General features: G+C 39.5%; 1 protein-coding gene across 1 annotated transcript; it reads right to left on the bottom strand.

The window, feature by feature from the left end:
* Positions 1-1,007: 1,007 nt before the first annotated feature.
* Positions 1,008-10,768, bottom strand: LOC307074060 (myosin heavy chain, fast skeletal muscle-like; the record flags this gene model as incomplete). The annotated part of the gene is made up of 39 exons (XM_079734053.1): positions 1,008-1,028; positions 1,146-1,277; positions 1,360-1,455; positions 1,552-1,656; positions 1,736-1,906; positions 1,984-2,109; positions 2,191-2,394; positions 2,510-2,818; positions 2,907-3,031; positions 3,116-3,281; positions 3,377-3,560; positions 3,646-3,842; positions 3,926-4,044; positions 4,177-4,303; positions 4,404-4,793; positions 4,884-4,974; positions 5,067-5,212; positions 5,320-5,496; positions 5,602-5,844; positions 5,933-6,188; positions 6,278-6,414; positions 6,494-6,617; positions 6,708-6,825; positions 6,948-7,035; positions 7,161-7,231; positions 7,372-7,672; positions 7,766-7,936; positions 8,053-8,202; positions 8,317-8,435; positions 8,560-8,698; positions 8,796-8,899; positions 9,193-9,291; positions 9,368-9,431; positions 9,523-9,615; positions 9,737-9,851; positions 9,949-9,976; positions 10,062-10,218; positions 10,314-10,457; positions 10,562-10,768. The coding sequence occupies 39 exons, from the start codon at positions 10,766-10,768 to the stop codon at positions 1,008-1,010; spliced, it is 5,814 nt and encodes a 1,937-aa protein (XP_079590179.1).
* Between the last annotated feature and the right edge of the window lie 4,470 nt (positions 10,769-15,238).

Raw genomic sequence — 15,238 nt, 5'->3', positions numbered from 1 at the left:
CCTTTCCCCCCAATTCCATCTCACCCATGTTCGAGATAACCCCCACTACGAGTCTCGTTATGGAAATACCAGAGACGTCAGAGAACCTGACATGTTATTCGCCATATCACCAACAGCAGAACGGTTATCCAAATAACAAAAAAGTGTTTAACACTTGCGTTACAGTGTGTGTATTCACACACACACAAACACACACACACACGTGGCACTAGCATGGTCGTAGCTCATTGGGCAAAGTAGAGGAAGGGGAGGTAACATGTAAATCCAAAAAGGTGCGTCTGAGCTTTGTTTTTTCAAAGGCAGAGCAGCATAGCTCGTGCTCGTTTTACACCTCACACCATTTCCAGCTACTGGGGACCAGAGGCAGGCTAGGAGAACACATATTAATGTCAGAAACCCTCATAAAGTGAAATCTTCATGCAATGGGACCTTTTAAGCTGCTTGATATCTCTCGGGGCTCTGCAATGTATCGCAGTGCCTCTTATTACACGATAATCACTCTTGGGCACATGCTACTGTTTGCCTCCAAGCAACTTTTTTGACTGTGATTTCAAAATCTTGTCTTTCATTCTTTCATTTGAAAATCTGGCTTAAATCGTGTAGTGTTAGCTTTTTAGTATTCTAGTAACCCCAGTATTCATAAGCAGTGAAATGTTGGTTACCCCGAGGGATGGAAAGTACTTAAACTAAAATACTGTACACCAAACTTTTGCATTAATTCCAAAGCATTGCTCTACTTTAAAATTCACTGAATTGCGAATCCTTGTGCTTGATAGTATGTATTATTTGACCAAAAGTATTTTTATGTTTAACCTTTCGGCCTACAACCAATGACCTATGAGATCCAGCTCTAGTAAGGAAAAACCCTATTTGAAGCAAAGTAAGTCAAGCCAAACAAATAAATACACATCACAACAGTGTCAATTAATGCATAGTTTATTGTATGCTATTCACAATTCTTGTCATATTGTGCGACTACAATGTGCAATATTTCAAATGGAAAGGAATTATTCAGCACTGTCCTTTCCCTAAGAGAAAAAGCAAAACAAATGTAGGAATTATATACATATATATATATTATTTTTTTGTATATTCTAAGACATATATTTGGCAACCATTGGAACTGTTTTTTGCCATCCAATTACCTTTCCAGAGTCACGGCTCTTGGCCCTCAGCTTGTTGACCTGAGTTTCAGCGATGTCAGCACGTTCCTCAGCCTCCTCCAGCTCATGTTGAACCTTTCTGCACTTGGACAGGTAAGAGTTGGCCTGCTCCTCCTACAGGAACATTAATATTTTGTTTATAATAAATATTGAAAATGATGCAATAATCAGATTTTGTTATGCAGTTTCTACTTACCGCTTCCTCAGACTGCCTCTTGTAAGCCTTCACCTTCAGCTGCAGCTTGTCAACAAGATCCTGGAGTCTGCAACCATTCTTCTTATCTTCCTCAGTCTGATTCACATTTGAAAGTATAAAATCAACATCATGTGGCCTTTAGATTTGATCAAAATCCTATTGCACATATTTGGAGACGTAAGTTTGACGTACCTGGTAGGTGAGTTCCTTGACTCTCCTCTCATATTTGCGGACACCTTTCACAGCATCTGCGCCACGTCTCTGTTCATTATCAACCTCTGCCTCAAGATCACGAACCTTTAGAGAAAATGTAATTAAAAAAACCTTGTCCTGACATTGGACTAAGTTTTTAAATGCTGGCTGATTATTGCCTTACTCTGGACTCCAGTTTCTGGAGCTGCTTCTTGCCACCCTTCATGGCCAGGTTCTCAGCCTCATCCAGGCGATGCTGCAGGTCTTTCACTGTGACCTCCAGGTTCTTCTTCATTCTCTCCAGGTGAGAGCTAGTGTCCTGCTCTTTCTTCAGCTCCTCAGCCATCATGGCAGCCTAAAAGGTCAAGTAACATATTCATTAAGAGTTCCATTAAGTTGTAATAATCAGTTAACAAACGAGTGTAGACCTACATCAGTGATGGCCTTCTTGGCCTTCTCTTCAGCATTCCTGGCTTCCTGGACAGTGTCGTCCACTTCACCCTGGACTTGGACCAAGTCAGTCTCAAGCTTCTTCTTTGAGTTCAACAGACTTGTGTTCTGAAACAAATGATTATAAAATGTATTTCAAAACAAGTATGTGTTCTTGTACTGGAATGATAAAATTAGAATGTCGTTTACCTGAGAGTGCAGCAGTCCAACACGCTCGCTGGCGTCCACCAGCTCTTGCTCAGCCACTTTGCGGCCTCTCTCTGTCTGTTCAAGAGCTGCCCTCAGCTCCTCAATTTCAGCCACCATGAGACCGTTCCTACGGTCCACCATGGCAGCCTGCTCCTTCAGGTCTTCTGCAGCTCTGGTGGCATCGTCAAGGTGCAGTTGGGCATCCTAAATAAGGGTGAACATTTATTTTTATACATGAAATAATGTAAAAAAGAATTAAGACTTAAACTATGAATGGTGGTATACATATCGGAATCTCAAATTATGTTTTGTGTCATACCTTCAGTTGTCCCTGAACATTCCTGAGCTGCTTCTGAGCCTCAGCAGCCTGGCGGTTAGCATGACTCAGCTGGATCTCCATCTCATTCAGGTCTCCCTCCATCTTCTTCTTGATTCTCAGGGCATCATTCCTGCTCCTGACCTCAGAGTCCAGTGTGCTCTGCATAGAGTCAATGACCCTCTGGCTGTTCCTCTTGATCTGCTCCATCTCTTCATCCTTCTCAGCCAGCTTCCTGTCAACCTCACCTTTAATCTGGTTCAGCTCCAGCTGGACACGCAGAATCTTGGACTCTTCATGCTCCAGAGTTCCCTGATGTAGGACACAGATGTATAAGCACATTTATTAAAAACTTGATACAACATTTTATAATAATGGTTGCTTATTTCATCATCCTTACCTCAGCTTCCTCGAGGGCTGTCTGGATCTCAGACTTCTCAGTCTCCACCTGCTTCTTGGATTTCTCCAGCTCATGGATGCTCTTTCCAGTCTCACCAATTTGTTCAGTCAGATCGGAAATCTCCTCTGCAAAGCAATTTCATGTTTTTATAAGTATGGTTTGCATTTCTTATCCACAGGTACTTTGAATATCACTGAGCATTAACTCACGTTGGAGGTTCTTGTTTTCCCGCTTCAGGGTCTCCAGCTGATCCAAAGTTTCTTCATATGAGTTCTTAATCTTGAACAGCTCAGTGCTGAGAGAACGAGCCTCTTTCTGAGTTCCTTCAAGCTCTGCCTGGCCCTCCTCATATTTCTGCTTCCAGTCGGCCAAAACCTGTACAAAATTGTAAATTAAGTGGTACATGTTTGGCAATTGAAGAAGTATCAGAGGACAATTAATATATATAACCTATAATAACAAGTACAAACCTTGTCAAAGTTCCTCTGCTTCTTGTCAAGGTTTGCAGCCAGTCCATTGGCCCTCTCCACATCAACCATGAGGTCCTCCACCTCACCCTGGAGTCTCTGTTTGGTCTTCTCCAGAGAGGCACACTTTGAGTTCACAGCCTCAATCTGTTCCTCAGCCTCCTGAAGGCGCTGGGCAAGCTTTTTCCTGTTAAAGAATAATATGGCTTCACTTGTGTGCATTCATTAAATAGAATGTCTACCTTAGCTAAAGTATAACATTTTTGACTCACTTGGACTCCTCAAGCTCCTCAGTGCGCTGGATAGCATCAGTTTCATACTTGGTCCTCCACTGAGCCACCTCACCGTTGGCCTTGGACATTCCACGCTGCAGCTCAGCCTTGGCCTCCTGCTCCTCCTCAAACTGCTCCCTCAGAAGGTCACAGTCATGGCGGGCTGATTGCACACCATGAGCAAGAGCATTCTTGGCCTGCAAAAATGGACAAAGAGCATGTCAATTCAAGAATAATTTCAATCCTCGTACCCTCAGACTTTAAAAAACTAATGACTTACCTTAACTTCCTCTTCATTTTGCCTCTTCAGCTCCTCAATCTGTTGAGTATAAGCCTGCTTGCCTCTGGTAAGCTGGGAGACAAGAGCTTCCTTCTCCTCAAGCTGACGACCAAACTCGCCTAGATGGAGGTGGAACAGGAAATATTGATTAAGTTGTAAAATAGAAAATGTTGATTCAATTATTTATATAAAAGCGTCTCTTCAGGCTCCTGATTAAATACATTAATGATGAATAAAAATGACTTATGTACCGTTTTCTGTCAACAGCCTTGCTCTCTGAGCACTGATGTCATTTATCTGGCGAACATTCTCATCACTCTTAGCCTTGATTTCACTGAGTTGGTCCTCAAGGGTACGGCATATCTTCTCCAGATTTCCCTGGCGATTAAAAAAGTATCAATTTAAAAACAATGTTAATTGATTGCTGCTTATTTATTATTATTTATTAATAAGATGAAGGCATTGAGGAATAACTTACCTTGGCTTTCGAAACGTTTTCCATGTTGCTGGAGAGGTCGTCAATCTCCATCTTGTACTCGCTCTTCTCCTTCTCAAGCTTCTGCTTGACACGCTGGAGGTTGTCAATCTGCTCTCCCAGCTCTGCTACACTGTCAGCCTGCTTCTTACGCAGAGCAGCAGCAGTGGCTTCATGCTGCAGGGTGGACTCTTCAAGATCACGACGCAGCTTCTGGAACTCAGCCTCACGCTTCTTGTTCATCTCAATCTGAGCAGAAGTGGCTCCACCAGCCTCCTCAAGCCTCTCACTGATCTCTTCAAGTTCCCTGGAGAGATCAGCTCTCTGCTTCTCAACCTTGGCACGAGCAGCACGCTCAGCCTCAATCTCTTCCTCCAGTTCCTCAATACGGGCCTAAATAATACACAAATATTTAGCTCAATCTCCAAGTATATCATTTCAGAAAGTTTATATTAAAATAATTAACTTGATTAATTTTCGCACCTGAAGCTCCTTGATCTTTTTCTGAAGCTGAGCACCCAGTGACTGCTCATCCTCAATCTTGCTCAGAAGCTGGCTGATCTCAAAGTCCTTCCTGCAAATAATTAATAGGAAAAATGTTCAACTATCTCAAAAAAATCATATGCACTTAACCCTATTGTTATTCTTAAAATACAAATGTCTTACTTCTTGATTTTCTCGTCAGACTGCTGTTTGTCGTTCTCAAGGTCCATGACAGTTTCCTGTGCCAGTTTCAGATCACCCTCAAGCTTTCTCTTGGATCTCTCAAGGTCCATACGGAGCTTCTTTTCTTGCTCCAGAGAACCTTCAAGCTGGATGTCAATAATTAAAATTATTTAAGAACAATATAATGTTATATTGTTTATTCAATCAACTGCATTACTGATATTCATTGAATGTTTCCATAAGCTGTTCTCACATCATCCACTTGCTGTTCAAGCTTGGTCTTGGCCTTGGTCAGAGTGTTGACTTTGTCTTCCTCTGCCTGCAGGTCATCAAGAGTCTGCTGGTGTGACTCTTGGAGGGCTTTCTTCTCCTTTGTCAACTTAGCAACGCTCTCATCCTGAGAGGCCATCTCCTCTGTAAGGTTCTTCACCTGAACAGAACAAAATCACATGTCATACTTGCTCATAAGTAAAGTGAAACCTTCCCTTGTACTCTATAACGGTTTGGACAATGTTAATGACATTTTTTTACAAACCTTGTTCTCAGTGGCATGTTTCTCCTTCTCCACTTTGGCCAAGGTAAGCTCCAGGTCATCAATGTCCTTCTTGAGCTCAGAGCACTCATCCTCCAGTTTCCTCTTCTTGGCAGTCAGCTCAGCATTGATTTCCTCCTCATCCTCCAGTCTCTCAGTTGTCTCCTTGAGTTTGGCCTCCAGCTGGATCTTACCTTTGATAAGTCCTTCACACCTCTCCTCAGCATCATTCAGATTCTCTCCTTCCTGTATGATATTTACATATGTAAAACATGTCAGATCACATGTATCTCAATGATTCCACACATAAAATCAAAATATTCTTTTTACTTACAGAAGCCACTTGCAGTGCAAGATCATTCTTCTCCTGCAGTAGAGAAACCATCTTCTCCTCAAGTTCCTTCTTCTTGGCCAGGGCAGCTGCCAGGTCTATCTTCATCTTTTCATAATTATCCTTCATATTGGCAAGCTCCTTCTCGGTTTCAGCACTCTTCAGAAGAGGCTTGATCTTGTAGTACACCTTCATCCATGGCCAGTGCTTGACATTCATGAATGAGCGAACGTTGTACTGAATAGTGTAGATGGCTTCCCTATAAAATACAATAAACCAATCATATAAAGGTTTCACTCAGGAGCCAGAAACCTTTTTGAATTTTCAGCACGATGTTTAAAAACATACCGCCTCTCTGTCATCTTCACATACTCCTTTCTCATGACATAACCTCTGCAGAGAGCCTGAATCATTCCGACCAGAGCAGCCAGCTTCTCATCTCGCATCTCCTCAAGAGTACCCAGAAGACCAGCTTTGAAGAACACCTTAATGTAAGAAAATACATTTGTCAGCGAGTAACTTTAAATCAAACATTAACATAGTTTTTGACAGCAATAAACAGACCTTGGTGTGTCCAAATTTGTACTCATCATGAGGCACATCAATGGACCCAAGGAGTTTCTCAGATGCCTTCTTGTTGTCAATAAACTGGCCCTCAGGAATTACACTGGCATTCAGTACTTTGTACCTGAAGAAAACCATTGTAATGTTTTTAACATAAACTTTAATGTTTAATGGCATTTGTTAAGTTGTCACTGAAAAATCCCTGATTAAATACCTCTGCTTGAAGTCAGCGTAGAGGATTCTGCTGGGGAAGCCCTTTCTGCAGATTCTGATGCCCTCCAGTACACCGTTACACCTCAGCTGGTGGATTACCAGGAAGTTCTCCATGAGTCCTGTGTTTTGTCAGATTCTTGTTATTAATATTATTAGTTTGGCATAGCAATGCTGGTAAACCCTGACTAAAATGTAGTATTGTGATGCAAACACTATGAACATTTACTAGTAGTCAATGTACCTGGAGTTTTTGACTCATTGGGAATCAGGCAACGCACAAAGTGAGGATGGGTGCTCCTCAAGTTGGTCATCAGTTTGCCCAAGTTCTCCTGTAGACATGAAAAATAAATGAATTCAGTAAAACTTGTTTCGGCAAAAACTATTCAAAAATGGTATATACATATAAGTAACTAAGTTACGTATGCTTGACATTACTTTGTGTGTTTACCCTTACCCTGAACTGTGAGGACACCGTCTGCATGGAGCCACCCTTCTTCTTGCCTCCCTTCTTTGCACCCCCAGTCTCTGGTTTAAATTATTGGTTATTACTCAGTTATTTTTTAACATACCAATTTTATCAAGAAGCACAACAAGTGGCTGGGAATAAATGGTTATCAGAATATCCCTTATCCCTAAAAACTACTTTTCCAAAATGTGAGCCTTACCTTCAACTACAGGTGGGTACAGGACAGGCAGCAGTTTGTTTGAGGACTTCTGGTACAGCTGAATAACAGAGTCATTCAGGGGATCCTTGTTCTTGTCCAGCCAGCCACTGATGTTGTAGTCCACGGTACCAGCATAGTGCACCAGGGAGAAGTGGGCCTCAGCCTTGCCCTTTCCTGGCTTGGGCTTCTCAAATGCTCTGTTCTTGCCAAGATGCTGGTCATACAGCTTGTTCTTGAAGGTAGTGTCTGAGGCCTTGGGGAACATGCACTCCTCTTCCAGGATCGAGAAGATGCCCATTGGCTTAGGAGAAAAAAGGATAGATGAGAAATTATGAAAAGTACCATTTTAGCCACACAAAGAAAAATTATCTATATTTATAATATTCAAATGTACCTTCTCAATAAGCTCAATGCAGGCAGCCAAGTCCATGCCAAAGTCAATGAACTCCCAGATAATACCCTCCTTCTTGTACTCCTCTTGCTCCAGGACGAACATGTGGTGGTTGAAGAACTGTTGCAGTTTCTCATTGGTGAAGTTGATGCACAGCTGCTCCATGCTGTTGTACTAGATGGGGACATTTCATAAACCAACCATGACTAGCTGTCTACAAATGCTATTGAATATTCCGTACGAATTAAGGAAATTCCATCAGAAATGCTGCCACTTATTGATCAACTTACATCAAAAATCTCAAAACCAGCAATGTCCAGCACACCAATGTAAAATTGTCTTGCTTGCTTGGTGTCCAGCATCTGGTTGATACGGATGACCATCCACAAGAACATCCTCTCATAGATAGACTTGGCCAGGGCACTCACTGAGTTGTTGACCTGAAATTACATTTTCTTCTAAAATTATCAAAAATATTCATCTCATAATTGACCATTGCATCCTGTTTTCCACAAATTGTATCATATTTTGTTAACACATTGTGTTTTTCTTACCTGAGGAACAGTCTGTCCCTTGGTGACATACTCATTTCCGACCTTCACTCTTGGGTAGCAAAGAGCCTTGAGCATATCAGCAGAGTTCAGACCCAGTAGATAGGAAATCTTGTCGGCCTCTACAAAGTTAACATAAAAAATTAATGTCTTATTGTTCTGTATAATAATGTCTTAAAATGTATAACAAGCAAATGTACACGATAATGCCCTCTAGTGCACTCATGCATACATGTTAATGGTTACCTTCATTGCCATCTGGCTCAGCCTGCTCCTCACGCTGCTTCTGCTTGAACTTCATGTTACCGTGGTGAAGCACAGCACCAGTAAACTTAAAGATTGCCATCTTCTCCTCATTGTTGAAGCCCAGAATATCAATAGCAGCCTGTGTTGAAAACAAGGCACATTTTGAAAATATTTTGGAACATATATGGCATGTGGAAAAATAAATAAATATATGTGTTTTCCAAATAACCACTGACATCAGTTGCATCCAGCTCCTCTTTGTCATCAATGCTGGCCACAGTGATCTGACCCTGACTGCACATTGGGAAGTCATAGGGGTTGGTGGTGATGAGGGTCATTTCTGAGGGATTGAACAAATGTCATTTTCTGCTCACATTTTGTAAATCTTGTTTTTCATCTATATTCTGCTACCTTTAAAAAAAAAAGAAGATCATCTTGCTTTGCACTTACATGCTATGTGTGTTACCATAGTTTTCCTATCTATACTATCTTTTCCCCCAAAACTTCCCCAAAAGCGCTCCTTTCCCATTGTTGAATTCAGAAGACATATCTACATATAAAATCAAGTTAAAATGGATGATTTGTATTCTCATCTTAATGTAATTTACATCTCTTACTATCAAAAAATCTCACCAATGAGCTCAGGCTTGTGGTTGGTCATCATCTGGTAGAAGATGTGATAGCCTCTCTCATCGGGAAGCTGGAATGTCACTCTGGACTTCTCCAGCAGATCTATAAGGCCCATTCATATATCAAAACCTATTCCGCTAAAAATCTTGGTTAAACAATGCACATGACTTTTACTTACATGTCTCAATGTCAGCACTGGACAGTTTGCCAGTTGCGTGGAAATGAATTCTGATGAATTTACCCTGTTTTTTAAAAATAAATCGTTTTTACTTCCTCAAAATAGTGTTCAAAAACTAAGGAGCATCTTCAGGGAGGAATTCTTCTCATACTTACAAAACGGGAGGAGTTGTCATTTCTCACAGTCTTGGCATTACCATAGGCCTCCAGCAGGGGATTGGCTGCAATAATCTGGTCCTCCAGTGACCCCTTTAATCAAATATAAAATGTTAATACCTTTTTATTGAATCATATTTACATTTTTTATGTTGTTATGATGTAATTTCTCTATGTATTAATTCATTGATTTAATATATATTTTTAAAGATACCTGTATCTTTCCAGCGCCTGCATCTTTCTTCTTTTCTCCTCCACCCACTGAGATGGTAGCAAAGTACTGGATGACACGCTTGGTGTTCACCGTCTTTCCAGCACCGGATTCTCCACTGGGTATGAAAAGAAGAATAAAGTACATTTTGACATGTTTTCCGATGTAGGATTCATTGTAATATATCTATATCATGTTTGCAGAATCAAACTTACGTGATGAGGACTGACTGGTTCTCTCTATCTATAAAACAAATGTATCAAACATTGCATGAGTATGGCCTTTAATACTAAGAACAAGATAAGATTAGGACTTTGAACTTGCATACCAGTGAGCATGTTCTGGAAGGCGTTGTCAGAGACGGAGAAGATGTGGGGTGGAGCCTCCATACGCTTCTTGCCTCTGTAGGCATTGACAACCGACTGATCGTACACTGGGAGCCACTTGTAGGGGTTTACAGTGGCACAGAACAGCCCAGAGTAGGTCTGAAGGAGATCACAGTGACAGTTTCAAAGTAAATTATATATTATATTATTATATATATATTTTGTATTTTCATTTAGAATGTTACATATCTTACGTAGATCATCCATGCTGCATAACGCTCTGCAAGGTTATACAACACAGAGGCTTCATTGAGATGGGTCATCATGGCCATGTCCTCAATTTTGTCGTACTTGGGAGGGTTCATGGGTGTGACATCGTCCTCCTTGACTGTCCTCTCCTGAAATATGGAAACCCATTTTTAGTTTTCTTAGCAATGCAACTTTCACTTTTGCACTGTTGATACCAACAACTTAGCCCATGCTATGATCAACCTCTACCTACCTCCTTTGTAGCCAAAACTGTGACGGTGACTTTGCCAGCGTCTCTCTTAGTGATGGTACACTTGACGTACAGTTCCTTAACATCAGTCACATATGCAGCAGCCTTCGCATCGAATGGCGCGCTCTGGGCCGCAATCCTCTCCTTCTCTGGCTTCCGGAGGTAAATGGCAGCCTCGCCATAAATGGCCATCTCTGCGTCCGTACTCATGATGGAGGCTTATTTCATGAAAACAAACAAATTAATTCATTTATTTTAACCAACATGTATAAATGGCTTCAAGAAGGTTTTGAGATGTTGTTCATTGATGAGATATTTAATTATTCTTACCGTTTTCTTCCCTCTAATCGAAGAAGATTTTTTTCCTTTAAAATAAAGATCAGTATTATTATTATTATTATTATTATTATTATTATTATTGTTAAATCATGTGTAAAAGTAACAGTCTAATTTCACCGACTTAAATCGTACATTAAGAGTTTGTTCGATAAATCTAAAAAAATATTTTAACGGTTCCAGTAAAGATGCAATTTTTTCTGTGTATTTAACTATAACTTATATTTACACATACTTATTTCAACGTTTCATTATGTTTAAAAAACAAAATAATTAAAAAGAAAAATTCAGAAAAGATGTAGATAAAAGACACCTACAAATGTCCACTCTAAGGACTTCTAAAATATAACTAACAAGAAGATTAAGTGGAAAAAGCTATTTGAATGTAAACAAAACTAGGTAGTCATTTTAATAAGCAATGATCCTAAACGGTATCCAAAAGACATGTAAATGAAAAGCATTCTTCATGATTTTCTTTTAAGAGGTAGATAAATAGGAATATTTTCAATAAACGAAAATAACCTCAATGAAAAAAAGTGTGTATGATTCTCCAATCCAATGCAGTAATCTCCTCTACACAGCAGCTGAAGCATCAGTCTTACTTACCACCAGTTGTAATAACTGAAATCCCCTGCAGTCTATCCATCTCCTCTTGTGGCCTCTTATATAGAGGTTGTTCTGCAGTCCAGGCAGAAACTAAATAAGGGCAGATCTTCTAATGGCTGTTTTATTTAGCTTTGCATTGGATGTGTTCATTGGCACAGCATATTTGTATATAAGTTACAATAATATTAAATGTGTTATGGAGCAAAAATAGAGGAGCCATGTGAAAAAATCGGTAGTTCTATAATTGTGACTCAAGTGTACAAAGGTGAATAAAGTCTTATGGATGCATATTGCTTTTCAACCTGTGTGTGTGTGTGTGTGTGTAGGGGGGGGGGGGGTGCAATGTGTATCAAATCACCCTGGAGGCTGCCAAACACACTGCATACAGCAGCCAGCAAAATGGTTTTGATCATTTGCATGCAAAGAATTGATGTGACTTGATGGGTAAATTGAAAAAAGACTTAACGTTTTTGTTATGAGTAATCCTAACAGATGTTTTAAGTGCTTGTATACTTGTATCCGCAGGTGTAGGATACACGCTCATCATCCCTATCCCTATATTATTAGATATATCATGTGCAAATCCGTTCCAAAACTATCTTTAGTATAATTTACTTTAATTTACAGAATAAAAGATGAAGAAGTAGTTTGAGATTCTATAAATATCCTAATTCAAGTCCATATTGCAACATTGCAACTGTCACCAGATATCCACTTTTGGCATGGTTAGAGTATATCAACTTTAATGACATGATGCCAAGGAATAGTGATGAATGTATTTATAATTTTTTTAAGATTGTGTTTCCATTCAGCTTTGCTTAAATTATTTATTTTATCTACAATGATAGGGATTATAAACTGAAGACATTAAATCTAATGTGCAAAAGGGGACATCAAGGGAATAGGATGTTTACTTGTTTTTTTACCTCCTTATTCTATTGTATGAAAATACTTTTTAGTGTACTTTTATGTTTGATGTCTTACTTATGGAAAGTTATTTTTGTTACAGTTTATCGTTTACTTTGATGTCTGAGTGCTTGACCTCACATAAATACATCAGTGGCACATTGCTTCCTATTTGGCTGGCAGAAAGGACATTAAGATTGACGAGACTTTATTGGTGTGTGTAACCAGTCAAAAGCAATTATATTTATATTGGCATCTATACACATGCAGCATTTCAACACATCATATCTAAATTTGTCGTAGATATTGAACTGCACTGCAGCTGCCAGTTGTAAATACATGAGGTCTGATTAATGAACATTGGGGGGAGAGTGAGAAGTGTTATGGGAAAGAGAATACTGTTTAGCCTCTTTAATAGACATGTATTTTAATTGGATATTTGTTTTGCAAGGGGTCATATTTCAGGATGTCTTAGAAGGAGGAATCTCATACTCAGACTGGTCCGTCTTTGTGACTAAACAAACGTTTAGTGACAAAAGCAAACACTAGATGGGGAGCTTCCAAAAATGGATGTCCACAAGGATTAAACAATCCAAGTTGTCTCTGATTTGCAGTGTTTTAAATTATATTTATATATATATATATATACATACTGCTGAGTCTTTCTCGCAGCCATGTTTTCTAATTATCTTTTATAGGTGTTACGATTCCTCTCAAGCATTAAATTATAATTCTTGCTGTCTCGTTGGATTAAGGTTGCTACTGTCATTGACAGTCGTTTCACATTGCAGGATTTGGACTCCCACCAGGACCAGATATTAAACCTGCTAGAAATTCCCCTGGGCTCTGCAACGCATCGTTGAGGCTCTCAGATTGCATATTTTCAGTTCACACTTCACGAACATCCCTGAGTTGATGCCATATGCCTCAAACTTGGGGCTTCTTCTTTGAATTCAAAATGGTGTATCTGACTGAAAAATCTGTCTAGAAGTGTGTAGCGTGAACTCTAACCTTTTACTATTCAAACCCAACTTAAGCGTTGAGCGTTTAACTGGTAACTCAAGTGCTTTAGAGCAAACTTTTTTTTTACATTTTGTATTGTGTTACTCAAGTATCCAATGTTCACAAATTAAAAAGTCATACACATTCTAAAGCTTTACTTATATCCGTTGAATTTCCTTTCACATCGCCCAACTAACCCAACTTTCTTATCATCTTTACTGCAGTCATCATCACCCACATGAACAGATACACAAGCTCATTGCTCCTGTCTGTTAACCATTCTTGATTTATAATTTTGATAGCTATATATCATATTCATTTCTGTTTTTAAACTATATTCACTATCATTTACCTTCTTGGATGGATGAAAAGATGTTTGGGCATCTATCTATAAATATCTGGTTCACATTGCAGCTGAGCCCAGAGATACCTTTTTGGACTGGTTTCTTGGCATCAGACTATATTAACTGGAATAACCTGCCAAGGAATAATGTTGCATCTGCTTACATTGATATTTTCAGATTGCATTTCCATATGTCAGGGTGTCTGCTGGGTTGTAAAAGGTAGTAAATGGTAGTAAATGAAATGAGCAAAAATTTTAAAGTATTAAGTGTCATCTGACGAGGTATTACATTTTCGAACCCCCCTCCAAGTAGGTAAGTGCAGGCCTATCTCCTAAAATTCATGGATTTATTTATATGTTGCGAGTAGGACCCGAGTGATATCAATGATGTGACTTGGTGTTCGTTCACTCGCTGAAACCGTCGTCAATTAGCTCGTTGATCAACTTGGTTAAAAATTTGATGCGTAGCTCTTCATTCAAATGTCCAGCCTATGTCTTCTAATCATTATACAATTTTTACTTTTTGACATATTGATTAAAAACTATGGACCAAGGCCAATTGTGAGATAATGATTAATCTAACTAAAACTAATGCAGCTGTAGATCTTTCTGCTCTGTGCAAGCACTCAGTTATTACTAATACAGGCTTGGCTCTTTTTCTTTATGTTCTTCGAACCAGGGGTTCCCCATAAAGCATTGGGACGGCTTACTGGTCCTACAGAGGCCTCATGCATGAGAATAAGACATATTCAAGATGAGCCAAACATTGTGTTTCAGTGAGAGATAAGTTTTATATAAAAAAACATTAAAATATCATCCTCATTCAAAGAACTCAACAATATATTTAAAACAATGTTAAAAAATAACAATATTTGGTTTACAATGAACAGAAATATCTACATTTTACAACATTCATGATATGCAGCAATATTCTCTCGGTTGAGTTTATGGACACGATTGTAAATCAGCGGTTGGAGTTGCTTCATGTCATGCTTCAACTCTAGACTAAAGCACACTAGAAGGCTGTAACATGATTGTAAAGCCTACGTAACAGTACAGTCAAATGCGAAAGATAAACCCTACATTCACTCATTCATACTGTATAGATGATAACCCCTACATTCAGTCATTCATAATGTTTAGATGTGTCTACCACAGCTACCCACATCTCTGGCCCAGAGTGCAGCCCCCTCATGCCTGAACATGTGCCAGCTGGGCCCATTTGTAATTACCGATGACCACTAAACCTGGCCAGAATCCATGGTGAGCAGCCTGTGAACACCAGGCACTTACACATCAGTTGTAAATACATGTGGTCTGATTCATGACTTTGAGAGGAGAGTGAGAAGCATAATAGGAAAGAAAATACTGTTTCGCTGCTTTAATAGAGTTGTATAATTATTCTGTATTTGTTGTAGTATTGCAGTCTCTTTACTCCAAACTACCACGCGAGATATGACGCTTCTAAAATTGGATCCTCGCCACAT

The sequence above is a fragment of the Pollachius pollachius genome (genome assembly GCF_949987615.1).
Source record: "Pollachius pollachius genome assembly, chromosome: 4".
In the NCBI taxonomy this organism is placed as follows: Eukaryota; Metazoa; Chordata; class Actinopteri; order Gadiformes; family Gadidae; genus Pollachius; species Pollachius pollachius.
The sequence above is the reverse complement of the archived record's forward strand: the minus strand, read 5'-3'. Positions and strand labels throughout refer to the sequence as shown.